The sequence below is a fragment of the Nicotiana tabacum genome, chromosome 16, assembly GCF_000715075.1.
Source record: "Nicotiana tabacum cultivar K326 chromosome 16, ASM71507v2, whole genome shotgun sequence".
NCBI lineage: Eukaryota > Viridiplantae > Streptophyta > Magnoliopsida > Solanales > Solanaceae > Nicotiana > Nicotiana tabacum.
Genome location: NC_134095.1, coordinates 117622665 through 117650504, shown reverse-complemented (window position 1 = coordinate 117650504; position 27840 = coordinate 117622665). Strand labels below are relative to the sequence as shown.

General features: G+C 40.2%; 4 protein-coding genes across 4 annotated transcripts; all 4 read right to left on the bottom strand.

Annotated features, from left to right (window-relative positions):
• Positions 1 to 9697: 9697 nt before the first annotated feature.
• On the bottom strand, positions 9698 to 10363 carry LOC142170376 (secreted RxLR effector protein 161-like). Its single transcript, XM_075232273.1, has one exon. It carries the CDS (start codon positions 10361 to 10363, stop codon positions 9698 to 9700), a length of 666 nt encoding a protein of 221 aa, XP_075088374.1.
• A 7256-nt stretch (positions 10364 to 17619) lies between these two features.
• Positions 17620 to 18066, bottom strand: LOC142170375 (secreted RxLR effector protein 161-like). The gene has a single exon (XM_075232272.1). It carries the CDS (start codon positions 18064 to 18066, stop codon positions 17620 to 17622), a length of 447 nt encoding a protein of 148 aa, XP_075088373.1.
• A 1096-nt stretch (positions 18067 to 19162) lies between these two features.
• On the bottom strand, positions 19163 to 21191 carry LOC142170374 (uncharacterized). The gene is made up of 2 exons (XM_075232271.1): positions 19938 to 21191; positions 19163 to 19438 (listed from the first exon to the last, which is right to left on the bottom strand). The coding sequence occupies exons 1-2, from the start codon at positions 21189 to 21191 to the stop codon at positions 19163 to 19165; spliced, it is 1530 nt and encodes a 509-aa protein (XP_075088372.1).
• A 4364-nt stretch (positions 21192 to 25555) lies between these two features.
• Positions 25556 to 26634, bottom strand: LOC107765107 (zinc-finger homeodomain protein 9-like). Its single transcript, XM_016583714.2, has one exon. The coding sequence runs from the start codon at positions 26377 to 26379 to the stop codon at positions 25732 to 25734; it is 648 nt and encodes a 215-aa protein (XP_016439200.1). The 5' UTR covers positions 26380 to 26634; the 3' UTR covers positions 25556 to 25731.
• Between the last annotated feature and the right edge of the window lie 1206 nt (positions 26635 to 27840).

Here is a 27840-nt window from a genome sequence, read left to right as displayed (position 1 = left end):
TACTGCCGCCAGTCTCTTCTCATCGATCAAACTTAATTTCTCCAGACGGGTTTTGACCTACTCATCATCATCAATTTCAGCCTCCGCGACAATTCGAAGGGATGGAATTTCCACTTCTGCGGGTGTTACTACTTCGGTGCCATACACCAACAAATAAGGAGTCGCACCTACTGAAGTTCAGACAGTAGTGTGATAACCCAGCAACGCAAATGACAACTTTTCATGCCACTGCCTAGAACCCTCCACCATTTTTCGAAGTATCTTCTTTATATTCTTGTTGGCCGCCTCAACTGCTCCGTTTGCCTTAGGGCGGTACGGGGTAGAATTGCAATGTGTCATCCTGAACTGCTGACATACCTCTTTCATCAGATGACTGTTGAGATTAACCCCATTGTTTATAATGATCACTTTTGGTATACCAAACCGGCAAATGATATTTGAGTGTACAAAATCAACCACCGCCTTCTTGGTTACAGACTTAAATGTTTTAGCCTCTACCCACTTGGTGAAATAATCAATGGCCACCAGAATAAACTTGTGCCCGTTGGACGCTGCTGGCTCAATTGGTCCAATGAAATCTATTCCCCAAGCAACAAAGGGCCACGGTGCAGATATCGTATGTAATTTAGATGGTGGAGAATGAATCAAATCTCCATGCACTTGGCACTGATGACATTTACGCATGAAACTAATACAATCTCGCTCCATAGTGAGCCAATAATAACCTGCTCGGAGAATCTTCTTTGCCAACACGTACCCACTCATGTGCGGTCCACAGACTCCATAATGTACTTCGGTCATGATAGTTGTAGCCTGCCTAGCATCTATGCATATCAGCAATCCAAGATCTGGAGTTCTTTTGTACAACACTCCTCCACTGAAAAAAAATCCACTTGCCAACCGCCGAATTGTTCTCTTTTGATCACCTGTGGCTTGTACTGGATACACTCCCATCCTGATGTACTCATTGATGTCGTGAAACCAAGGCTCTCCATCGAGCTCTTCTTCTACCACATTACAATAAGCATGCTGATCGTGGACTTGAATATGCAAAGGGTCCACATAAGCCTTATCTGGGGGATGTAACATTGATGCCAGAGTAGCCAAAGCATCAGCGACCTCATTATGAATCCTCGGAATATGCCTGAACTCTATTGATTGGAACCGCTGACAAAGATCATGTAAACATTTTCGATACGGTATGAGTTTTAGATCCTGAGTTTCCCACTCTCCTTGAATCTGGTGCACCAGAAAGTCCGAGTCACCCAAGACCAAGACTTCCTGGACACCCATATCCACAACCATCCTCAAACCCAAAATGCACGCCTCGTACTCAGCCATGTTATTAGTACAATAGATCCGAAGCTGAGCTGTAATAGGGTAATGATGCCCAATTTCAGAAACAAGTACTGCTCATATCCCAACGCCTTTCATGTTAGCGGCCCCATCAAAAAAAAGTTTCCTCCTGGCCTTTCACTCTATTCCAACTCTTCAATGTGCATTACCTCTTCATCAGGGAAATACGTCTTCAAAGGTTCGTATTCTTCATCCACAGGATTCTCAACCAAATGGTTGGTCAATGCTTGTGCTTTCATCGCGGTCCGGGTCATGTAGACAATGTCAAATTCTGTGAGCAAGATCTGCCACTTTGCGAGCCTTCCCATGGATGTAGGCTTCTGGAAGATATACTTTCGATGGATCCAAGCGAGAGATGAGGTAAGTAGTATAAGATGACAAATAATGTTTCAGCTTCTAGGCTACCCAAGTTAGGGCGCAACACGTCCTCTCAAGATGAGTGTACTTAACCTCGTAAGATGTGAACTTCTTGTTGAGATAATAGATGGCCTGCTCCTTCCTGCCAGTGATGTCATGCTATCTCAACACACATCCAAATGAATTTCCCAAGACTGTCAAATACAGAATCAAAGGTCTCCCTGGTTCTAGCGGGACCAACACAGGTGGGTTTGACAAGTACCCCTTTATCCCATCAAATGCTTCCTGACATTCATTTGTCCACTTAACCATAACGTCTTTCTTTAACAGTTTGAAGATGGGCTCACAAGTTGTCGTGAGCTGAGTAATAAACCTGCTGATGTAATTAAATCTCCCCAATAAACTCATCACCTTAGTCTTGTTCTTTAGGGGTGGCAACTCCTGGATAGCTTTGATCTTTGACGGGTCTAATTCAATACCTCGGCGGCTGACTATGAATCCCAACAACTTTCCAGATGGGACACCAAATGCGCATTTTGCAGGGTTGAGCTTGAGATTGTACTTGCGAAGCCTTTGGAAGAACTTTCTCAGATCTCTGACATGATCAGACTGTTTCTAGACTTTATAATCACATCATCCACATAAACCTCGATCTCCCTGTGTATCATGTCGTGAAATATGGTCGTCATTGCCCTCATGTAGGTTGCCCCAGCATTTTTCAAACCAAATGGCATGAACCAATATTAGTACGTTCCCCATGGCATGATGAATGTTGTCTTTTCTATGTCCTCCTCATCCATTAAGATCTGGTGGTAACCAGCATAACAATCCACAAAAGAACCAATTTCATGTTTGGCACAATTATCAATCAATATATGGATGTTCGGTAATGGGAAGTTATCCTTGGGACTTGCCTTGTTGAGATCTTGATAATCAACACACACCCTGGTCTTACCATTCTTCTTTGGCACAGACACAACATTGGCTAACCAGGTGGGAGACCTGGTGACCCGAATGACTTTGGCCTTAAACTGTTTGGTGACCTCTTCCTTAATTTTCACACTCATATCAGTTTTAAATTTCCTCGGCTTCTGCTTGATAGGGGGGATGCCGGATCAGTGGACAATTTGTGAACCACCAAGCCAGTTCTTAGACCTAGCATGTCGTCATAGGACCATGCAAAAACATCTTTATACTCGAACAGTGTTTTAATTATCTCCTCTCTGAGTTGTGGTTCAAGATGGACACTTATTTTAGTTTCCCGGACATTATCTTGGTCCCCTAAATTGGTTGCTTCTGTATCACTTAGTTTAGACTTGATTTTTTCTTCAAAATGGCTTAATTCTTTACTAATCTCTTCAAAGGCTTCATCCTCGTCATATTCCGATTCAACATCACACTCTATTTCTTGAATTACTATTTCAGAATTAGATTGGATTTTAAGACTGGCCCGGAGATTCCGCATGCATGTCATATCATTGAAGCCAGCATAAAAGGAACTATACAAGGAAGAAAAGAAAAACAAAAATAAAACTATCAAGAAGGGAGAAAAAGGAAAAATGCATTTCATTGAAATTAGAGATAACAAGGCTTATACATCCAAACGGACGGAACATAGAATCTAAACTACAACCCTGGGATAATCCAGATAAACTGAAAGAAATTCAAATCAAACTACCAAAACTCCTTCCTGGTGGGGAGAGGAGTAGCTTCCCAATTGTTAATCTTTGCACTGGGCCCAACAAATTGCACATCCGCCTTGCTAGAACCCTCTCCATCTTCCACCGTGTTCACTTCGTCGAATATCCTCTTGAACCTTTCCATCAAATCTCCATCCATATCAACCACCAAACTGGGAACCGTCGTCACTGGGCGTTTTCTAGTACCAGGCCTGACAAATGATCTGGAAAGACGCGGGACTGGCTTCGGAAGGGCCCATGCTCTCTGTTTCATTTTTCTGGCTCTTCTCACGTCTGCGACTGTGGGCTTGAACCCCAGACCAAATAAATCCAAGTTTTTAGGAAGAGAAACCGGTTGTACGATACCTTGCAGAGATGCACCCAAGCCCTTGCCCGGTACAAAATCATTTTTCAACATTTCAACGGCTACCATGACTGATGCGGCAGCTACCCTTGGAGTTGGCATGCACTTCCCTTCTGGAATTTTATCTACCGATACCATGTCAAAACCCTGATAAACCCATGGTCCCTCATCGTCTTCAAACTCTATGAACGGAACAATGGCATCACTAGGAACACACAAATTATCTTCGCCATGCACAACAATTTCCTATCTATCCCATTCAAACTTAACCATTTGATGCAGAGTGGACGGGATCGCTTGGCAGCATGAATCCAGGGTCAACCTAACAGCAGATTGTAAGAAACAGCCACATCAAGCACCTGGAATTCTATAGTAAATTCAACTGGCCCTATTGTAAGCTCGAGCACTATGTCCCCGACTGAATCTTTCCCTCTACCGTCGAATCCCCGAACGTAGATATTGTTCTTGTGAATTCTTTCATCATCCACCTTCAACTTGTTCAGAGTGGAAAGAGGGCAAATATTTGCACTGGAACCATTGTCAACCAGTACCCGAGTAACCACGGAATCTTCACATTTCACCGTCAGATAGAGGGCTCTATTATGCTCAGTACCCTCCACGGGCAACTCATCATCAGAAAAGGTGACTCTGTTTACCTCAAATATGTTGTTAGCTATCTTTTCCAAGTGGTTTACTGAGATTTTGTCAGGAACGTGGGCTTCGTTCAAGATCTTCATCAAAGCCCGACGGTGCTCGTCTGAATGGATCAATAATGACAATAGCGAGATCTGAGCCGGTGTCTTCCTTAACTGCTCCACAATGGAACAGTCCTGCACTTTCATCTTTCTCAGAAATTCCTCTGCTTCTTCCTCGATCACAGCTTTCTTCACCAACACTGGGTTATCTTTGGAGGTCTTAGCTTTTCTTAACTCTTCTAGGGCAAAGCATCTCCCCGATCGAGTCAAACCATGGGTCTTACACACTTCTTCTTTAACCTCTTTCCCCTTGTAAGCCACTGCCACTCGTTCATAATTCCATGGGACTGCCTTGCTATTGACTATCGGTAATTGAGTTACTGGTTTGATAATGACAGGATCTGTGCGGGCGCCCTTCATAATTACCACAGGCTTGTTCGTCCCTCCTGGCACAACCACTTTTGCTCTTTCATGTTTTCTTGCAACGTCACTTGAGTACCCCTTCTTGACCTCCACAGATGGTTCATTATTTGTCCCGTTAAACTTGATCACAGACTTCTCACTTATTAACTTTTCAAACGGCTTGGCTTCACTAGCCCGAATCATCATGACGGTTTGTGAAGGCTTCTTAGGCTCCCCTCCCTTATGCACAATCTCAATCATATTTGTCTCATGATGGGCCGGCAACGAGTTCTAGTTGATATTGGGTGCCTTCGGGGCTTGGACCTTAATTCGATTAGTATCAATGAGCTCCTAAATAGCTGTTTTCAATTTCTAGCATTTCTCTGTGTCATGACCCGGGGTCCCTGAACAATACTCACAACTCACCGAGCGGTCAAGATTTCTGGGAGGGGGATTTGGCAGTTTAGCCTCGATCGGATTCAACATACCTAACTGTCTCAATCTGTGGAATAGACTAGTATATGATTCTCCTAATGGAGTGAAAGTCTTCTGTTTCTGCAACCTCTCATTCTTAAAGGCTTGATTAGGCTGAAAACCTATTCCAAGGGGATTTCTGTAGGCTTTTGGGGGTGGATAGGTATTTTGGGGAGCTGGGTATGGATTTTGTGGAGCTGGCGCATGCCATTGCGCGTGAGCAGGGGGTTGGGTATATGTTTGTGTGTGAAGGACGAAAAAATGGGGATCTGGCGGTGGGTAATAGTGTTGTGGTGGGCTATATGGAGTGTGGGGGTAAGTTTGGTGATAGGGTCGAGGCGGGTTGTAGTAAAGTGGAAGGTTCCTGGATCCGACCCAAGCTCCCAACTCAATTATCGCAACGTCCTCTTTCTTCTTCTTCCCGAGTACACCCCCAATACCGTTTTGAATGGCCTGGGTGGTCGCTTTGATTGCTGAATAACTCATGATCTTGTTGAACTTGAGTCCCTCCTCAACCATGCCTCCCATTTTTACAACTTCATTAAAGGACTTGCCCACTACTGACACCAAATGACCAAAATAAGTGGGCTCCAGAGCCTGCAAGAAATAATCAACCATCTCACTTTCTTTCATCGGAGGGTCAACTGCTTGCTCTCTCCACCAGAATCCATATTCCCTGAAACTCTCACTGGGCTTCTTCTCAATCTTTGTTAATGACAAACAGTCTGGGATAATTTTAAGATTGTACTGATAAAGGCAGGCGAAGGCTTGAGCCAAATCGTCCCATGTGTACCACCTGTTGTGATCTTGTCTGGTATACCATTCTAATGCCGATCCACTCAAACTTTGACTGAAATATGCCATTACCAATTCATCTCTTCCGCCTGCTCCTCTCATCTTGCTATAAAATCCTCTTAAGTGTGCTACTGGGTCGCCATGCCCGTCCTACAGATCATACTTAGGCATCTTGAACCCTGCTAGTAACTGAACATCTGGGAACAGACATAAATCTTTATAGGCCACACTTAATTGACCCCCCAACCCCCTCATATCTCTGAATGATTGTTCTAAGCTTTTGACCTTTCTGATCATCTCTTCATGCTCGGGATTTTTGGGTGGCTTCTCGGTCTCCGCCGGGAGATCAAAAGGAGGGGTGTAAGAATATGGTCCGGAACTTTGAAGGTGGGTTCAGGGGGATAATACTAGTTGTCGTGAGTCTGGAACAGAGGTTCACTTGAAGATCGGTGTAATGCAGCAGTGGAGGTGCCACAAAAACAGGTGTGATTGGTGGAGGAGGGTGCGGGACTTGTCTAGGTGGAGGAGCTTGTGATGTATGGGAAGTGGTGCCGTGGCATTGTTGGTAGAGGGGAAAGGCTGGAGATGAGTTCACAGTAGGAGGTTCCTGAGGTTGAGCCAATGGTGTGATATAAGCAGGGTTGGCGGGATAAACCGGTGGTGGATGACCCTTGGCCCAGGCCTGGTACATTTCAGTCATTTGCTGTTTTAACTTATACATCTCTTCCTTCATTGCATTAACATCCAATTCTTCCACCTCTTTTGACGGGTCGACAATACTTGCCTCCATTTCTTGGTTGGCCATATTTAGCCTGTCTTTTGATCGGGTGTTGTATGAGTGAGTTGCCAGAATGCCAATCAACTAACCACCTGCCTGAACTCAATATATCAACAACAACCTTGCTAGTGGTTAGGGCTTTAACAAATTTGTAACTGCACATTTTGGGGAATGAATACACCTAAGCAGTTAACCGTTTCTATTATGAATTTGATCGGTTGCTTGCGTCATCCGGGCTTTTCTATTTGCAACTTCCTCCTTTTTTTCTCTTTTTCATTCTGTTGTTTTCATCCTCCCATTTCCCTCTGGTTTTGCCATTGCTTCTTTCTCTTATCTTTCTTATTTTTTCTCTCTTTTCTTTTCTTTTCTCTCTTGTTTTTCCTCTCTCTTTTCGTTTTTCTTCTTCTTCTCTCCTTTTTTTTATTCTTTTGGTTATGGTCGAATCCTATGGAGATTGCCAACGTATCATGACCCCGTATGAATCAGACCGGGCGTAATTCAGGAAGATAAGTGTGAAATTAAATAATAAAACATTTTTGGGATTTTCAATTTTTCATAAAGGCAAATGCTTTTATTACAAAGACTCAAAACTAATACACTCTAAGAGAAACTAACAGACGCTGATGAAAAGATGAAATAAAGACTCCAAAAATAAACTATCATACTCCAACAAAAGAAAATAAAGACTCGAACACAATTGACACACTCCAGCAGAAAGAAAATACAAACTCAACACAATTGACAGACTCTAACGGAAAAGGAAATACAAACTCAAATGAGAAATCATGAATACATCAATGCTCCTGGTGCCCGCGGGATATCATTCGGTCTCGCCGTGGGCCTATATGCAAGATCCCTTTGAAGTCGGTCCAAGTCACTCATTATCTGCTTAACAAATGTCATCACTGCCGCGAAGAAGGTGGTGCGAGTCATATCCTCACAGACTTGGCACTTCATAACAATGTAATCGGCGATGTTTCTAATTCTCTCTCTTATGACACCTTTTTCTTGTAATAAACGCCCGATCTGCTGGGCCCTGGCCTCCAAAGTTTGCTTGGACGCTTGATTCTACTCCTGAAGTTGTTGCAAATCTATTTCTAATTGTGCCAATGTTGTATAACAATGCTCTCTTTCAACCTTGAAGTCTTTAGCCTGTTTGATCATTTTGTTTTCCGTGGCGATAACCCTTTTCTTTAATCCCGCGACCTCATTGTCGTACTTTTCTTTCAACTGCTTAACCAGGCGTGCTCGTTCATCCGTATTTTTAGCCAATTGCTTTCGAACTCTGGCTAGTTCACTTTTTGTTTTGTTCAAATCAAAACTATAGTCACTCACTTTCTGCCTCAGGTTATTTATGAGTTTTTCATCTTTGGCACTTTGGGCGGGGTTCTCTGCCTCTATTTTCATTTTTTGAATTTGGGCTCGAAGGGCCTCATTTTCTTTAGCTAGCTTTTTCTTTTCACTTCGTCTGCCGCTGCTTGCAAGCTATTCTCGAATTGAAGTTCTTTAACTTATTTTTCCAACCTTCCTATTGTGGCCCTGTACTCATTTTCCTTATCCAAACAAGCCCATTGTTCTTGTGACGCCTCGACGAATTCCTGAAGATGGGGTCTTTTGGTCGGCCTCCCAAACTCGATTTCTCTCTTATACCAAGCAAGGTACCCTAGTGAAACCTCACCTTTGGATCGATCACGTACACATGTATTGGCTGTTAAGTATTGACATTCGCTCCAAATTTGGCGGACTGCTGCTTCATGAAACTAACCGTTAAGTCCGATCTCGACTACTTGGGCACTAAGATCTTCATCTCTCGGAACTATCTGGCATCTTCCCAGCTGCCTCAAAATCAGAAGATGTAGGAGGAGCATTGCCTATCTGAGAGGCAATATTCAGATCAGAACTTAGAGCATGCACTTCTGATACTTCACCACTACCAGCAACATCTTGTTGGTCTGTAGAGACTTCCCCAACATGCTGACTTGAGACCTCTTGTACCTCTTCTCCGTGCAATATTTTGTCTTCTGTCATTTTTTCGGTGAAGCAGAGGTTGTAGCGATAAATCTTTTGGGGGTTTGAGTTTTACGACTGCATTAAGAACCAGAACTCGATGGGGTTGGGGAAGAAACAGTGGGTGGTTGTTGGTCTGAGTTGGGGTTTTGACCGGGTGATGGTTCGGACTCAAACTCACGCTCCAGTGCTTCATGAGACGAAGACACAATGGGAGTGACACTGGTAACATTGGAAAACTCTGGATTTTGGGAAGACATAGTGAATTTTTGGAAGTAGGGACACGAGAAAGAGAGGAGTTTTGAGATAAAAAGGAAGTTTGATGGCTTTGATGTGGATAATTGTGAGAAGTATGTCTTTTCGGATTATTTAGAGTGGGTGAGGGACCGGTTACAAATGGGTGTAACAGACAAGGTAGATGGGTCAGTTGTAATGGGTATGATGATTGGGTTTTAAGAGATGAGAGAGAGAGAGGCAGAAACATTAAATGACGTGGAACTTTTATAGCTGTTTAAAATATGCATGAGTGTAAAAGAACTACTAACCTGAATCAAGGGAACCAGGTTCCTTGACTGAGTTTTGTAAATGTGAGCCTCATCCTTTTACCAAAATACAATATTATTAGCTGCTTGTTTGCTCTATAGTTGCCATGTGTGTTTACCTGTAATGGTATATAGAAGAGTTAGAAATTGCCAAAAAATACTTTTTAGCAGTTTTACTTATTCATTCTTTCATACCCAATCATTGAGGGACCTGGTGCTCAGTTTGATTTTATCAACCGCAATGCCAGTTAATTCTTTTTAAAGTGTTCTTTACTCAATGCTTTAGTGAAGATATCAGCTATATGGTCCTCTGTTTTGTAGAACTTCATGCAGATATGACCCTTTTCAACATTATCCCTAAGAAAATGATGACGCACATCAATGTACTTTGTTCTCTTATGTTGGACTGGGTTATTTGCCATGTTTAGAGCACTTATGTTGTCACAGAGTAATAGCACACAATCGGAAAACACGCTAAAATCCTCCAGTTGTTGCTTGATCCATAACAGTTGAGCACAACAGGAGGCAGCTGCCACATATTCAGCTTCTGCAGTAGAAAGAGCCACAGAGTTTTGTTTCTTTGTACCCCATGAAATAAAGCATGACCCTTGAAAATGTTCCATGTCATATGTGCTCTTTCTATCCACTAAATAACCAGCATAATCAGCATCAACATACCCAATTAAGTCAAAATTATCTCCTGAAAGATAGTAGAGAACCAGGTCATGTGTTCCTTTGAGATACGTTAGAATCCTCTTGGAAACATTCATATGAGAATCGTTTGGACTTGATTGGAATCTAGCACATAATCCCACACTGAACACAATATCAAGTCTGATAGCTGTGAGATACAAGAGTGAACCAATGATACCTCTGTACATTGTTTCACTCACAGGAGAACTAGGTCCATCCATGTCCGAACGAGTTGATAGAAACTAAGCGTCCACCAAACTGTATAGAGAACCGAGTTCTCTATCAGTTCCCACTATAAGCAACAGACTGTAAAACCAATCAGTATAGGGAATCAGGTTCTCTAATTGTTCCCACAGTAGCTCGGCAGTAAATAAAGAACACAGAGGATTTTTCGTGGAAAAATCCCACTCAAGGGGACAAAAACCACGACCTAAACTTGTAGGCTTTAAACTTCACTAACTTGTAATCTCACTATTACAAGCCACTTTGTAATGACTTTATTACAAAGACATCAACTTAACTAACTTGTGATACTCTTACCACAGGTTACTTTGTCACTCTCTAGTTACAAAGACTTTAACTTAACTAACTTATGATACTCTTACCACAAGCCACTTTGTCACTCTCTAGTTACAAAGACTTTAACTTATGACTAACTATAGTTACAACACAAACTTAGAGGGTTTGTGATTTTGGGTTTCCTAAAACACAACTTCTAAGAAATCAAGATAGGAGTTACAAATGAAGAACAAATAACAAAGACTCAACAAACCTAAGGACTTAAGATATCTTCAATCTTGGATCCGGTCCTTGAGGTTGCAGCAGCTTTGTTCTTGAGAGAGGTTGTGGCAAGCACTTGAGAGAATATCTTCTTTTGATTTTTGCAAGTGTTCAAAAAATGTTTTGTGCCTTGCACCAGGTTTATACTACAAAATATATCACCATAGTGATGTCAATTTTTGGTTAGTACATGCCTCTTCTCAATGGGAAGTGACTATTGCACTGTCTGCTACATTGTCGCGTGTACAGTTGTAGGCAGTCACTTTCTGCAGTTACTTTCCAACTGTATAGTTGACTTATACTTCTGTTAGGGGAACACCAAGGGATCATGTCTCTAATCTGGTTCTTGTGAATCTAAAGGCACACTGCCCAGATTATCTTGAGTTGATAAACATGAATGATTGTACCAAGAATGCTTCAAGTCCTTTATCTGGTTCTCTCATAAAGTAAGTTGTTTTACCTTCCTTGATTGTATTTATACGTATGTGACACACTTACAATGATGTAAGCAAGGTAGGTAAAAAGCCTTTCATAGAAAGTTGACTGTTGCATTGTTCCTGTACAGTAGCGTGTGCAGGCAAAACTTTCTTGCTGGAGAATTGACTTCACACAGTCTCCTCGGGAACTGGTAGGGACCTGTTCCCTCAGTTGTTACTTCCACTCTAAAGAGTTGAGTTATATCTCATGCTGGATCCCAACCTGGAACTTTGTGATCTCAAGGTCTTGTAAATGTGTAACATGTTCCTTATCTGGTTCTAGATGGTAAGTTTGTTAGATCATCAAAACATAAAGTAAAGTACTTATGCCCAAGGTACTTGTAACCTATCAATTTCCCTCTTTTTGATGATGAAAAACTTAGAATTGATATTCCCTCTGAGAACCAGATCTCCACATTGTTCCCCCTATGAATTAGCCATATTCCCCATGAGAATCAAACCTAAGGAGCTGATCACAACTGGTTCCTCAAGAATGTTTGGAAAATCATCAAAACTCAAAGTACCATAACTTATCAATTTCCCCTTTTTGATGAATGACAAACCTAGAATTATTTCCCCTGAGAATCAAATTCCTTACATGTACGGATCATATCTGGTCCGTACCTAGTTCGTTGAGAAGGTTTGTCATCATCAAAATATGACATAGTGTAACTTAGAGCAATTTCCCCCTTTTTGATGATGACAAATCCAAAATTAATATTCTCATTGAGAACCCGATTCCTCACATGTTTCCCTGCAGATCAGACCTATAATCAACATATTATCAGCAATGTTCTGTCACGACCCTAAACCCGGACCCGGTCATGATGGCGCCTCTCGTAAAGACAAGGCCAGCCGACACGTTCCCACTTCATTTTAAGCAATTAAAATAAGAGGTATTAAGTCTTAAACATAATAAATCTCCCAAAAAGATAAGGTGAAACAGTACAATTTGCGGAAATAAAACCAACACGGCCCGACATCAGAGTGTCACTAGTCATAAGCATCTATCAATCTACTACAAGTCTGAAGAGTCTACACAGCTATTACAGGAATACTAAATAGAGAAAAGAAATAAGATAAGGGGGAGAAGCACGAGACTACGAACGCTGAGCAACTACCTTGTAAACTCCGAAATCTGCTGAAAGATCTCAACCCTCGCCAGTAGGACCTGAAGCGCCTGAATCTGCACATGAGGTGCAAGGAGGAAAGTGAGTACTCCAACTCAGTGAGTAACAACAGTAAATATAGACTGAGTAATAAGAAATCATGTAAGGCACATTATAGGCTATAAGGAAGCAGTAAAAGCCAGTAAAAAGTCATGAAACAGTGAAAATATGCAAAGTCACTTTAGTTTAGTTTAAGCTTCTTAAAATCCCTTTTTAAACAGTTCAGCAAATAAAAGATAGGCAACTAGAAAAGGTAAACACATAAAGAATTGCCCCCTCGGGTACAATACCGATAGAATCAGCCCCTCGGGCAACACAAGGAATAATACCAGCCCTTCGTGCTCTATCTCACATCACAATAGATACCCGCGCTCACTGGGGGTGTGCAGACTCCTGTAGGGGCCCCTTACGGCCCAAGCGCAATATCAAGCCATCTCGTGGCATCATCACTAGGTCTCTCGGCCTCATATCAACAAGCCAACTCGTGGCGTACAAATCTCAGGCCCTCGGCCTCATAATCACAATCAATGTTTCCTCAAAACATAGGCCATTGGCCTTACTCAGTGTGAATCTCACAAGCCACTCGGGCAATAGTAAAACATGGTGCTCAGCCCAAAATATCATTTAAAATATCATTTAGGTGTCAAAGCGGAGTAAACATGGCTGAGTTATCAAAACAGTAGAATATAGCATGACTGAGTTCAAGTATAAAGTCAATACAGTGAGGAAATATCAGTAAAAATCCCCTAAGGGTCCAAATAGTTGTCACGAGGCCCAAATATGGCATTCAGCCCGAAACATGATGATAACAAACAGTTTTCAATCAAATACGCGGTAAAACAATCATTCGGGATGGACTAAGTCACAATCCCCAACGTGCACGACCCCACGCTCATCATCTAGCGTGTGCGTCACCTCAATATAGCACAACGATATGCAATCCGGGGTTTTATACCTTCAGTACAACATTTACAATCATTACTCACCTCTACCCGGTCCAAATCTCTAGCTCGCGATGCCTTTGCCCCTCGAATCGGCCTCCGGATGCTCCAAATCTAATCAAAATCAGTGCAAAACCATCAAAATATGCTAAGGGAACAAATCCCACTCGAAAGAAATCAAATTACAATACAAATCCCGAAATTGGCCAAACCCGACCCTCGAGCCCACGTCTCGGATTCCGATAAAATTTACATCAATAGACTCCTTAACTCCCTGAGTTCATTCATACCAAAAGCATCAAAATCCAACCACAAACGACCCCTCAAATCCCAAATTCTAGGTCTCCAATTACAAGCTCTAGTTCTTTAATGTTAGGCTTAATTTCCATGATTAATTAGGTAGAATTCACATTAGAATCAAGTATTAAGCCCATAAATCTTACCTCCAAGTGTTTCCCCTTGAATCCCTCTTTAATCCTCTTCAAAAAGCTCCAAAATCGCTCAAAATGGTGTAAGTTAACCTCAAAATCGTGGTAAAGAAGACTATTTAAACATTCTACCCATGCCTCAATTCCTTCTTCGTGAACGCGGTCAACACCTCGCGTTCGTGAAGCACAAATTAACTTTGACCAAAAAATCCTCTACACGAACGCGACCAGCCACTCGCGAACGCTATGGCTCCTCATCTTGACCCTTCACGATCGCACTCCCTCTCTCGCGAATGCGATGAACAAAACACCCTGAAACCCAGCTGCCCAACTTCCTCTACGCGAACGTGCTCCCCTTCTCGCGAACGTGATGCATAATCTCGCAGCCCTTCGCGAACGCAGAGCCTTCCTCGCGAATGCGAAGGCTAAAATCTCAACCTCCTCAACTAACCCTTCGCGAATGCAAGGGCCTACTCCCGAACGCGAAGGCTATTTCTCTGCAATACTGAACAGCAATTTTCTGCAACTCTCAACATCAAGAAATGATCCGATTGACCACCCAAAACTCACCCAAGTCCCCAAGGACCTCAACCAAACATGACAACATATCCCATAACATCCTTCAAACTTGTTCTAATCTTCGGAACGCTCGAAAAAACATCAAAACACCAAATTCGCATCGGATTCAAGCCTAAGCATTCCAATGTCTTCTAAATTACGCTTTTGATCAAAAACCCAACCAAACTACGTCCAAATGACCTGAAATTTTGAACACATATCCCAAATGATACAAGGAACTACTGCAACTCTCGGAATTCTATTCTGACCCCTATATCAAAATCTCACATATCAACCAGAAAACGCCAAAAATCCAATTTCGCTAATTCAAGCCTAAATCTACTCCGGACCTCCAAAACACATTCCGATCATGCTCTGAAGTACCAAATCACCTCCCGAAGCTATCTGAACCATCGGAATTCACATCTGATCCCTCTAACACATAAGTCAATATCTTGTTGGCTTTTCCAACTTAAGCTTCCTCAAAAGAGACTAAGTGTCTCAAACCTTACCCAATCCTTTTCGAACCCGAGCAAACCAACCCGATCACATATAGAACCGATAGACAAAGCAATAAGAATCATAAATGGGGGGAAACAGAGTGGTAACTCATGAGACGACTGGCCGGGTCGTCACACGTTCCCCCTGCGAAGTAGAGCTATCTTTCATGCACAACACAACATATCAATTTGATTTTTTTCCTCACCCATGTTGACACCTCTATAACCTCCCCCTTTTGGCATCATCGAAAAGAATAAAAGAAGAGGCACAGCCAAAAAGAAGTTCAGTAACATTAACTCATGTCACTTGGGCAACACAGCATAAACAATAACAAGAACAACAAGTGAATGTCATTGCACAAAATAGAGTGATTGGTCATAGTAGAGTAATTATAGTAAAAGCACAGTAGTTTCAACAATACATAATATGACAATTTAAACAACTAAAGTATCAATGTCATCAAATATAGGGATCAAAAGAAGATAAGAATTCAAGGGAATTTGGAAGGAGTGAAAGACAAGGATCACTGGGCAGGAGGAAAAGTAAGAGGCTAAGGTCTTGATGAGCTTGTCCATTCGTTCATTTACTCTCATTTGATCAATGATCGTCTGGTCTCTCAGTTCCTCCACATATTTCCTCAATCTTTCATTCTCACCCTTCACCTTAGTATTCTATTCTACCGAGGGTCTACGAGGACCTGGTGCTCAACTTATCTGAGTAGGTTGAACCATCATTCAGATCACCAAGAATCTCCCCAAGCTTCTTCTCATCAAGAACAAACTCAGTCCCATGCACATATAGCATCATAGTATCACATAAAACATAGAAGTTTTTACTTCTTCTTCAGAAACATTGGGGCTTGGAGGAACAAAGAGGTGATTCTATTTTTGGAACTTAACAATGTCAAGAAGTTCCTCTATTTTTCAGCAATATCAGAGTCAACACTCTGTCTTACAGCACTTTTTGAGACTTCAAAGTCTTCTACCTCTCCAAACATAATGGCTCAACCTTTTGCTTCTGTAAGGAACCAGGTTCCTCACTTACACTACCCTTTCTATCCCTGAGCAGCCATGTCTCCCTCTTCTTCTTCTCAATCTGTTTACTCTTATCATCTGCTGCATCTTTCTCAGCCGACTTTCTTTTCTCAATTTTTTTTTAAAATTCTTTCTCACAGGTAAAGATTTCATTTCATTCTCTCTTCCACAATCACATCAGCAGGTCACACCACTTCATCATCAATAGCCTACTTTTCATCAATCCTTTTTTTACTGGATCGGAAGTTCATTTAAATATAAAACTCAAACATAAAAAGATCATCATTAAAATTGACTTCATAAGAAGGACTTGAGGGATCAGGTCCCTCATTCAGTCCTCACATTTACCAATTTATCCATCCTTCAAGGCTTCCACAAATCCAGCAACAACTTCAGCCTTATGCTCTAGAATATTAGATCTACCCTGTTCCTTTTCAGTTAAACTTCTATTAAAATCTACCAAAGAATTCTTGGGGTTTTGATTCCGATGGAGTTAGGTATTTGGAAAGTGGGAGAGTTGGGTTCACTTCTGGCATATTTGGAAAGAAGGATTATTTTGAGACAAGGTTGATTTTGGTTTTGAAGAAAAGAATCGGTTTTAGTTGGGTGTAAGATAGAGAAGTGACTTTTTGGGGCAACATGTCAGTTCAGAAAAGGTTTAACATTTTGGACTTCAAATGTTAGGAGGAGAGGCAGGAGAAAGGTAGACACTTCAACAGCTTAAAAAGGCATATAAGTATTGGAGAGACTACTAACCTGAGTCACAGGAACCAGGTTCCTTGACGGTTTTTGAAAATTTCGAGCAAAGACTCCTAGAAGTAGGGATGTTCGTTGGTCGGTACAGTACGTTATTTAGAGATTTTGGTTCGGTATTTTCGGTATTCGGTTTCTTAAAATCCTATACCAATATCGTACCTAATTAAATTCGATATGGTTCGGTTTTTCTCCTTTCGGTTCGGTAAATTCGGTTTATTCGATTTGAATACTAACTAATGCATAGAGCCATACACTCTAATATTCTTAATTAAAGTACTCAAAAATACAAAACTGAAAATATTTGTTGACAAAAATTTTGTCCAAAACTAGCAAATATCGACCAAAATAGAGAAAATTGTACATAAAAGAATATTTGATCATTAGAAATGTCTTGTTACTTGTTTAGAGTTAATTGATGAACTTTGAGAATAAAGGAAAGTAAGATTTTAGATTTTGTTATATTTATGTTATAATTGATAATATGTGTTTTGTCTAATATAATATATATTTCGGTACGGTATCGGTATTTCGGTATTTTATTTTAAAATACCAAATACCATACCTAATACTAATTCTTCAAAAAACTTAAACCAAATACCAAAATACCGTATACCAAATACCAAAATTTTCGATTTCGGTACGGTAATTCGGTATCTACCAAATTATGCCCAGCCCTACCTAGAAGTGCAATGTCACTCTTACTTATTTTTGTCCAGAAACTGCCATATGTGTATACCTGTAACAGTATAGATTTGAGTTAGATGTCGCCGAAAAATACTTTTTAGCATTGTACCTTTCCTTACTAACATAGCCAATCATCGAGGGACCAGGTCCTTAGTTGAGCTTGATCAACCCTAACTCCAAACGATTTCTTTCAAAATGTTCCCTGCTCAGCGCCTTGGTGAAGATGTCTGCTACCTGGTCCTCCGTCTTCCAGAACTTCATACAAATCAGAAACTTTTCAATACATTGTCCTTCAGAAAAATGATGCCTCACATAAATATGTTTGATCCTTTTGTGTTGAAAGAGCCACACAGTTTGTTTCTTTGTACCCCATGAGATCAAGCATGACCCCAAAAAATTTGCCGTTCCAGATGTGCTATTTCTATTCACCAGATATTCAACATAATCAGCATTAGCATATCCAAGCAATTGAATGTTATCTCCCGAGGGATAGTAGAGAACCAGGTCCTGCATCCCTTTGAGATATCTTAGGATTCTCTTGGTAGCTTTCAGATGAGATTCCTTTGGACTGGATTGAAACTCGGCACACAGACCCATACTAAAAACAATATCTGGTCTGCTACAGAAGTGACCCTATGATACCTCTATGCATGGTCTGATTTATAGGGGAACCAGGTTCATCCATTCTAGACAAGTAGCTGTGGCGATGGGAGTGTCAATGATTTTTAATGTCTCCATGTCAAATCTCTTCAGCAGCTTCTTGATGTACTTATGTTGTCTTATTATTGTCCCCTTGGGAGTTTGCTTCACTTGTAAATCTAAGAAGAAATTCAGTTCCCCCATCGTACTCATTTCTAACTCACTTCCCATGAGTTTTGCAAATTCTTCACATTGAGAGTCAACTATTGCTCCAAAGATGATGCCATCAACATAGATCTGCACAATGAGTAGGTTCCTACCTCATTTCTTCAAAAAAAAATAGTGTTGTCAATTTTCCCTCTTGTAAAGCCATTTTCTAGAAGGAATTTTGACAACCTTTCAGACCAAGCACGGGGAGCCTCACTCCTATAACAATTTTGTCAGCTGGTCGTGGAACCAGGTTCCACACACTGTTCCTCTCAAGTTGACGGAGCTCTTCTTGCATAGTTGTAATCCAGTCAGCATCTTTCAATGCTTCCTTGATATTCTTAGGCTCTATTTGAGAGAGAAAAGCTGAGAAGGCAAGTGAGTTTCTTGTCTTTGATCTGGTTTGAATTTCTCAGCAGCTGGAGTTCCATGTACAACATCCACAACTTTGTTTTCTGCTTCAGATATTGTGATTAAGGGACCAGGTTCCTTTATGTCGGTTGGAGTCTCATCTTCAGTTCTGAGGAACAAGGTCCATGTAAATCTGGAGTAATCATCCATAATGACGAAAATATGTATCTCTTTCCTCCTCTACTTGGCATCCTCATAGGTCCACATAGATCCATATGGAGGAGATCAAGTGGCCTTGAGATGCTAACTTCCTTTTTGGGCTTGAAAGAGGATCTGACTTGCTTTCTTTTTACACATGCATCACACACCATGTTATCCTTGAAGCTTGACTTGAGTAGACCATAAACTAGGTCCTTCTTGACTCATTTGTTCAGCAGCGTGAAACTTGCATGACCCAACCTTCTATGTCATAGCTCAGCATTATCATTAGCAGCACTCAGACAGCTAAGATCCCCTTGTCAGAGATTTGGGAAATACCCAGCAAGCTATACTTCAACCCCTTCACGAAGTACGCATTTTCAATAGAGTGGGGAAGAGACTTCCCGATCCTTCCAACTCCTAGAATGTATCCCTTCTTGCCATTTTCAAAGGATACACTCTCTCCTTGCAGGGCCTTGAGTGAGAGGACATCATTCATTCTTCTAATTTTATGCTTAGAGCAGCCACTATCCATGTACCATTTTAACTTTTGACTGCTACCTCTCACTTCAGCCTGCACACTAAATCAATTATTAGATTTAGGAACAAAAACTTTATTTTTCTGCCTCTTTAGTACGCCTCTTTTGAACAAAATCTTTATTTTTCTGCCAAGACTGAATTTTAACTTTACAAGAGTCCTTGTAATGACTAGTTTGACGACAGTGAGTGCACAACCTATTATCAGCCACAGTTACATATTTGTTATGGTAATTATAGGAGGTTTTAGCCTTTTGGAACCCGATTCCTTGCATGTTTCCACCATTACTCATGTACATAGACGTTATTATATCAGAGGACCGATTCCATTTAAGTGACTTATCAAGATCACTTTTAATCCTTTTTAAATCCTCCTGAAGTTGTCTATTCTTTTCAAGCTCAGCAACAAGACTTGTTTTAACTTTCTTAAGCTCACTCTCAAGCTCAAGTTTAACCTCACTAACCACTTCTTTACCTTAGTGTTGTCCATCCATTTTTTTTGTTTGTTTTTTTAACAAGATATGTTCTCTAGTTACTTCTTCCACTTGTTCCTTCAAGTCTACAATGGAAACTACCATATCATCCCTCTCTTGTTCTATATCACCAATTTCTTCTATTAAAGCATTTTTCTCATTAATGAGGCTATGATAGGCATCAATCAACACATTTGCTAAGGACATCAATTTTTTCTTAGAGTAAATTTTTAAACTTCTTTGAACATCAAGAAAACTTACCTCATCTTCCTCCTTGTCCTCGTCATCATCAGATTTAGCCATGAGTGTAAATATTGACTCATATTTATTGTCAACAACCATCATAGATGCATCTCCTTGGTCATTATCACCTTCAGATTCACTAGATAAATCTCCCCAGTCAGCCAAAGCTTGCTTCACCATGTTGTCAGAAGCATCTCTTCTTTTGAATTTCCTGTCAGGGACCGGGTTCCTCTTTGTTGCCTTATAAGTGTTGGTTTTGTAATGATCCTGCTTATGAAGAGGGCAGTCTTTAATAAAGTGTCCACGCTTTCCACACCTATGACAGCAATCATTTCTTTTGAAATTCCTGCTTGAACTTCCTTTCTTTGGGATCTCGCAATTTTTATGAACCACCTTTTGAAATCTTCGAGTGAGATACGTCATTTCAGATTTATCACTACTTGAGTCAGTGAGGGCAGCTTTGAGAACCAGGTTCCTCTCCTCATTGGTCTCTCTTCTTTCAAGATCCTTTTTTCTCTTTATCTCATATGTTTTGATATTTCCAATAAGCTCATCTATAGTCAGCTTCTGCATGTCTTTGGCTTTAGTGATAGCATTAACCTTGCTCTCCCAGGAACTTGGTAGAACACTGAGTATCTTCCGGACCAACTTGTTGGTTGAAATGATTTCACCCAGTGAATGAAGCTCATTGATTATGGAGGTGAAACGGGTATGCATCTCTTGAATGAACTCATGCTCTTCCATCTTAAGGAGTTCATACTCAATTGTAAGCATATCTATTTTGGACTGTTTTACCTGAGTAGTTCCCTCGTGAGCCGTTTGAAGAGCTTCCCAGATTTCCTTAGCAGATTCACATGCCGAGATACAATTATACTCGTTTGGTCCAATACCACACACAAGAATCTTCTTCGCCTTGAAGTTCTTCTCAATAGTTTTTTGGTCAGCTCCATTGTATTCTTTTCTTGTTTTTGGAATAGTCCTTGTTTCCTCTCCAACAGCCTTCATAGGGATAAAGGGACCATCACAAATCACATCCCAAATCTCGGAGTCCTCAGCCATTATGAAGTCATGCATTCTTGTTTCCACCAAGCATAGTATTGGCCGTTAAATCTTGGTAGTCTGTATGTTGATTGTCCTTCATCGAAGTTTGGTAGAGCATCCATGAAGATCCTTTCTAGGTGTTAACCTTTTAGAGAGAACCTGCTCTGATACCAATTGATAGAAACTAAGCGTTCACCAAACTGTATAGAGAACCAGGTTCTCTATCAGTTCTCACTGTAAGCAACAGACTGTAAAACCAACCAGTATAGAGAATCAGGTTCTCTAATTTTTCCCACAGTAGCTCGGTAGTAAATAAAGAACACAGGGGATTTTTACGTGGAAAAATCTCACTCAAGGGGACAAAACCATGACCTACACTTGTAGGCTTTCAACTCCACTAACTTGTAATCTCACTATTACAAGCCATTTTATAATGACTCTATTACAAAGACATCAACTTAACTAACTTGTGATACTCTTACCACAAGCCACTTTGTCACTCTCTAGTTACAAAGACTTTAACTTAACTAACTTGTAATACTCTTACCACAAGCCACTTTGTCACTCTCTAGTTATAAAGACTTTAACTTATGACTAACTCTAGTCACAACACAAACTTAGAGGGTTTGTGATTTTGGGTTTCCTAAAACACAACTTCTAAGAAAGAAAGATAGGAGTTACAAATGAAGAACAAATAACAAAGACTCAACAAACCTAAGGACTTAAGATATCTTCAATCTTGGATCCGGTCCTTGAGATTGCAGCAGCTTTGTTCTTGAGAGAGGTTGTGTCAAGCACTTGAGAGAATATCTTCTTTTGATTTTTGCAGGTGTTTAAAAAATGTCTTGTGCCTTGCACCAGGTTTATACTACAAAAGACATCATCATGGTGATGTCAATTCACAATGGTGATGTCAATTCTTGGTTAGTACATTCCTTTCCCAATGGGAAGTGACTGCTACACTGTCTGCTACACTGTCGTGTGTACAGTTGCAGGCAGTCACTTTCTGCAGTTGCTTTCCAGCTTTATAGTTGACTTATACTTCTGTCAAGGGAACACCAAGGGATCGGGTCCCTAATCTGGTTCTTGTGAATCTAAAGGCACACTGCCCAGATTATCTTGAGTCGATTAACTTGAATGATCGTACTAGGCATGCTTCAGGTCCTTTATCTGGTTCTCTCATGAAGTAAGTTTTTTTACCTTCCTTGATTGTATTTATACGTGTGTGACATTACTTACAATGATGAAAGCAATGTAGGTAAAAAGCCTTCCACAGAAAGTTGAGTGTTGCATTGTTCTTATACAGTAGTGTGTGCAGGCAGAACTTTCCTACTAGAGAGTTGACTTCATACAATCTCCTCAGGAACTGGTAGGGACCTATTCCCTCAGCTATTCCTTCCACTCTGAAGAGTTGAGTTATATCCCACGCTGGATCCCAAACTAGAAATTTTTGATCTCAAGGTCTTGTAAATGTGTAACAGGTTCCTTATCTGGTTCTGGATGGTAAGTTTGTTAGATCATCAAAACATAAAGTAAAGTACTTATGCCCAAGGTACTTGTAACCTATCACGAGTGGCAGTGGCAATTAGAGTATCAATGGTTTTTGAGCTTTCCATCTCAAATATCTTCAGGAGTTCTTTGATGTACTTCTGCTAACTTATCATCGCTCTCTTAAAGGTTTGCTTAACTTGAAGACCTAAAAAAGGTTCGATTTCTCCATCATGCTTATCTCAAACTCGCTTCCAATAAGCTTGGCAAACTCCTCACACAAGGAATCATTTGTTGCATCAAAGATGATGTTGTCAACATAAACTTGCACAATCAGCAGGTTCCCCCTCGTTTCTTCAAAAATAGAGTGTTGTTAATTTTTTCTCTTGTAAAGCCATTTTCCAGAAGGAACATAGACAACCTTTCATACCATGCATGAAGGGCCTGCTTTAACCCATATAATGCCTTATCAAGTTTGAATATATGTCAAGATGTTTATGACACTCAAAACCATGTGGTTGTTTGACAAAGACTTCTTCCTTTAAATACCCATTCAGAAATGCACTCTTGACATCCATTTGGAACAATTTGAATTCTATATGAGATGCAAAGTCAATGAGAATTTTGATGGCTTTTATTCGAGCAATTGGGGAAAAAGTCTCATCATAGTCAATACATTCTTCTTGATTATAGCCTTGAACCACTAACCTGGCCTTGTTCCTTGTTGTATTCCCAAACTCATCAAGCTTGTTTCTGAACACCCACCTGGTTCCTATAATAGTTCTGTTTGAGGGTTGAGGAACCAGGTGCTATACATTGTTCCTCTCAAATTGATGGAGTTCATCTTGCATAGCAGTAATATTGTCAACATCTTTCAATGCTTTCTTGATATTTTTGGGTTGGCTCAATTTGAGAAAGGAAAGCTGAGAAGGCAAATGAGCTCCTTGTCTTTGATCTGGTTTGAATCCCAGAATCAATAGGAGTGATCACATTTTGGAGAGGATGTGAACTTTTGTGCTTCCAGTTGGATACTTGAATCTCATTGTGAGAAGACCCAGGTTCCTTTTAATGGGATCCATTGTTAGCATTAATGAAAGAGTGAGTGCCACTTCTCTGCTCAGCATTAGGAGTTCCCTGCACGGCATCAGCAACTCTATTTTCTGCTTCAGTTGTTGTAATAGAGGAACTAGGTTCTTCTATATCATCTGGAAGTTCTGCTACATCTATTTCGTTAGATTCCTTGGCTTGACTCATCATATCAGCCTTCTCCAAGAACCTTTGACTGCTCTCCGTCTTGATCAATCTTATCATGTGAGTCTTTCCCACATAAGTGGTGTGATTCATCAAAGATTACATATATATATTCTTCAACACATTGAGTCTATTTGTTGTAGACCTTGTATGTTTTGCTTTGTGAGGAATATCCAAGAAAGATTCCTTCATCACTTTTGGTATCAAATTTTCCCAGCGCTTCCTTACCATTATTGAGTATAAAATATTTGCAACCAAACGTTCTCAGGTGAGTTATCTTGGGTTTCCTCCCATTTAGCAAGTCATACGGGGTCTTGTTTAAGAGGGACCTGATCATGTACCTATTTATATAGCAAGCAGTGTTACATGCCTCCGCCCAAAAACTTTTTGGTACACCACTGTCAATTAGCATCGTCCTTGCCATGTCTTCAAGAGTCCTATTTTTTCTCTCCACAACACCATTTTGTTAGGGTATTATGGGAGCTGAAAAATTATGACACATACCACTTTCAACGCAGAATTCATCGAATTTTGCATTATCGAACTATGTGCCATGATCAGATCTTATGCTTACAACATTATGGCTCATCCTCACTTGAATCTGCTTCACAAAGGCAGCAAAAACTGGAAAAGTTTCATCCTTGGTTCTGAGGAACAAGGTCCATATGAATCTGGAGTTGTCATCAACTATGACAAAAATATACTTCTTTCCTCCTCTACTGGGCACCCTCATAGGTCCACGCAAATCCATACGAAGGAGATCAAGTGGCCTTGAGGTGCTTACTTCCTTTATTGGCTTGAAGGAGGACCTGACTTGTTTTCCTCTTACACATGCATCACACACCTTGTGATCCTTCAACCTTGACTTAGGCAGCCTATGAACCAGGTCCTTCTTAACCAATTTGTTCGTCAACGAAAAGCTTGCATATATGTCCCAATCTTCTGTGCCATAGCTCAACATCATCATCAACAGCACTCAAACATTAAGATCCCCACTATTAAAAGCCTCAAAATCAGAAAAGTAGATATTTTTGAATCTTTTTTCCATCAGAACCACTTCACTAGTCACATGATTGGTGACTGTGCAAGTCTTTGATAATAATTCAACTTTGTTTTCTTTGTCGCAGATTTGAGAGACACTTAGTAGGCTGTATTTCAGGCCATTCACATAGTACACATTCTCAATTAAGTGAGTGAGTGTCTTCCCAACTCTTCCTACTCCTAGAATGTATCCCTTTTTGCCATTGCCAAAAGATACACTCCCACCTTGGAGGGCTTTGAGTGAAAAAAAATTATCAGCGCTTTTTTGATGATGACAAACATATATATAATTGAAGTTCCCCGAGAACCAGACCTCTATACAATTTTTCCAGCAGAATGACTTTATTCCACCCTGAGAACCAGAGAACCCGTTCCCCCTCTCAATTTTCTCAATGCACCTCCTATACTTATTGTCATGTCTAATATTGTTCATATAATTAGCCTGGTCATTCACACGTAAACTAATATAGTTAGCATGCGTCAAACTTCTCAATGACCTTTAAAGGTGTTAGTCAACAATGACAAACTTGAAGTTAATACAAAATTTTGATTTTTATTACTTGGCTTCATGGGCACGGACATTAAAAATTTTCAAGCGCTGAAATCACAAAAACGAATTAAGAAACTAACGTTTTATTACAAAATAAATCAAGCTGAAGAAGAATAGCCACTAGTGGAAATACGAAGGAAACTAGTGTTCTCATTGGAACGACGACCGTCATTATTTCGCTGCTGGAGCCATTACTTGATGTTGAAGCCATTATTTTCAATGCTATATAGTCTAGTACTATGGTCAACGTTTACTGTTTGTTGTGGTAGGGTATGGTCTAGTACTGTTGTTGGCATTTTGGAAATCCTTTTTTCCCAATGTGCTCTTGTTATTGTGCATCCAAACTCTGAAAACTCCTTTACCAACCCCTATTTCATTGCAAAACTCGTCGACCTTAGCTTCATCACACTTCTGCAATCTCCAACCCAACTTTTCAGAGAAAGAATACATCTTATTTTTCTGTTCCTGGCTGAATTTTGTCCTGAACCGTCTTCTTCTTCTTGGGTTCTCTGGCTTTAGTGCTGTGGGCGTAGCAGGCGTCGCCACTTGCGCATGATGGTGGCGGATGTCCATAAAATCATCATCAGGTTCTCGGCGGTGGAAGTTGCGGTGGCAACCACAGACATCGCATTTTAGCGAAGTCGGATCGGCGGCAGTGGCACTTGGCGATGGAATGAATTCACCACAACCGTCCACGGTGTGTCCACCTATGCTGGCTGCGTGGTTCTTCAAGCATTCCTTGTAAGTCACCACCGCAGACGGCGGTTGGTGGTTGTGCACTTGGTGGTGCTTCTTGGATGTCACGTTGGTGAAGGACAAAGGCTTAATTAGGGGTACTTGAGTTTTTGTGGGGATAGGGGTAGGGGTAGGGATGCTGCAGGTTGAGTCCATATTGATGCCTTATGGTTGAAAAGAAAGATATTTAGGGGTTTCTACTAAGAGTTTAAGTCGAGATAATTTCTTGAAGCAGATGATAATGTATAAAGCAAAGCGGTCAATATTGCATTATGGCTATGCTGCTGATAATGGAATCTATGAAAGTAATGCAAATAATATCCCTAGAGATAAGAATAAGACTGCGACAGAAAGACCCTTGCCAAAGTGATCAACCGCTATATTTATATGAAAATTCAGGAGGCCAGGTTTTGGGTAGTATAATAAATATATATATAGGAGAGGTTAAATTTTTTGAATGGGATATAAAAGTTATATTTACTAACAAGTGATAATCTAGCTAATTTTTTCTTAACACAATTAATTTAGAAATATGTGAATGTCAGTTAGTTACTACTATCATTTTTATTAGGTTATTAATTAATTTTTGCTATAAAATTATTTCTAATTACTTTCTACGTTATTTGAATATTGTACAAATACATTTCTACATCGTTACCAAATAAAACGCACTAAAGTCTTAATTTCTGTATAAGGCATGTGGAGATAAGAATGTGAAAACTACATCCAGACCAACTACGTTATTATGTTTTTTTTATTTTTATTTTCTATCACTTTGAGGGCTCGATTAATTTAGATTCAAATCGAGAATTAAAATTTAACTTTGGAAAATAAAGTACTCTTTATCAATAACAACTCTACTTAAAGCTCAAGCCAAGAACATATTATTACAACTTTATTATAACACTTAGTAATAAGGAAAAGGGCCTAATTAGGTGTGGGGAGAATCAATAAATAGAGGTGGAAGTGAGTTGTTCAACAAAACTGCTGTAATTAATTCAAAGCAGGACATATATGGTCAAAGTTCAAACTTATGAGCATTGATGACTATTATATGAATTGGTTAGAGCACGTGTCTTAAGCAGATCTAGGAAGAGGTAATAGTTGACCCCCACTACTAAACCAATAAATGTTGTCTCTCTATTAAGAAGATATTCATTGTGTAGGTGTAAACTCACAGGAGGAATTTAACAAGAAATATAAAAGTGGAGTCCATGTTTATGAGTTAACATTAAAGATAGACTTAATTAGTAAATTCAGTCACAGATTTATGCTTCTATCATCATTATCATTTCTGATGTTGTTATTATGATGATTTTTCATAACGCCGCAGTAACACCTAATTATCACACGTCCGTTATTATGATCTTACTTTATTTTATGTCAAACACTAGAAATTATGGTTCTTTTTTAGTTATTATTGTAAGTTGGGAACAACTCTTGAGGTCTTGTTAAATTTCCCAGTATGGAACTATTCCATGTTTTCAGGAAAATAGACGAATTTTATCAACTGAAATGCAATTGGCAACTGCAAAATCCTATTCAAGATATGCAAATATTCTATTGACGGATTTTTTTTTTCTTTAAATAATACTCCCTAGAGAACAAGGTTGCAAT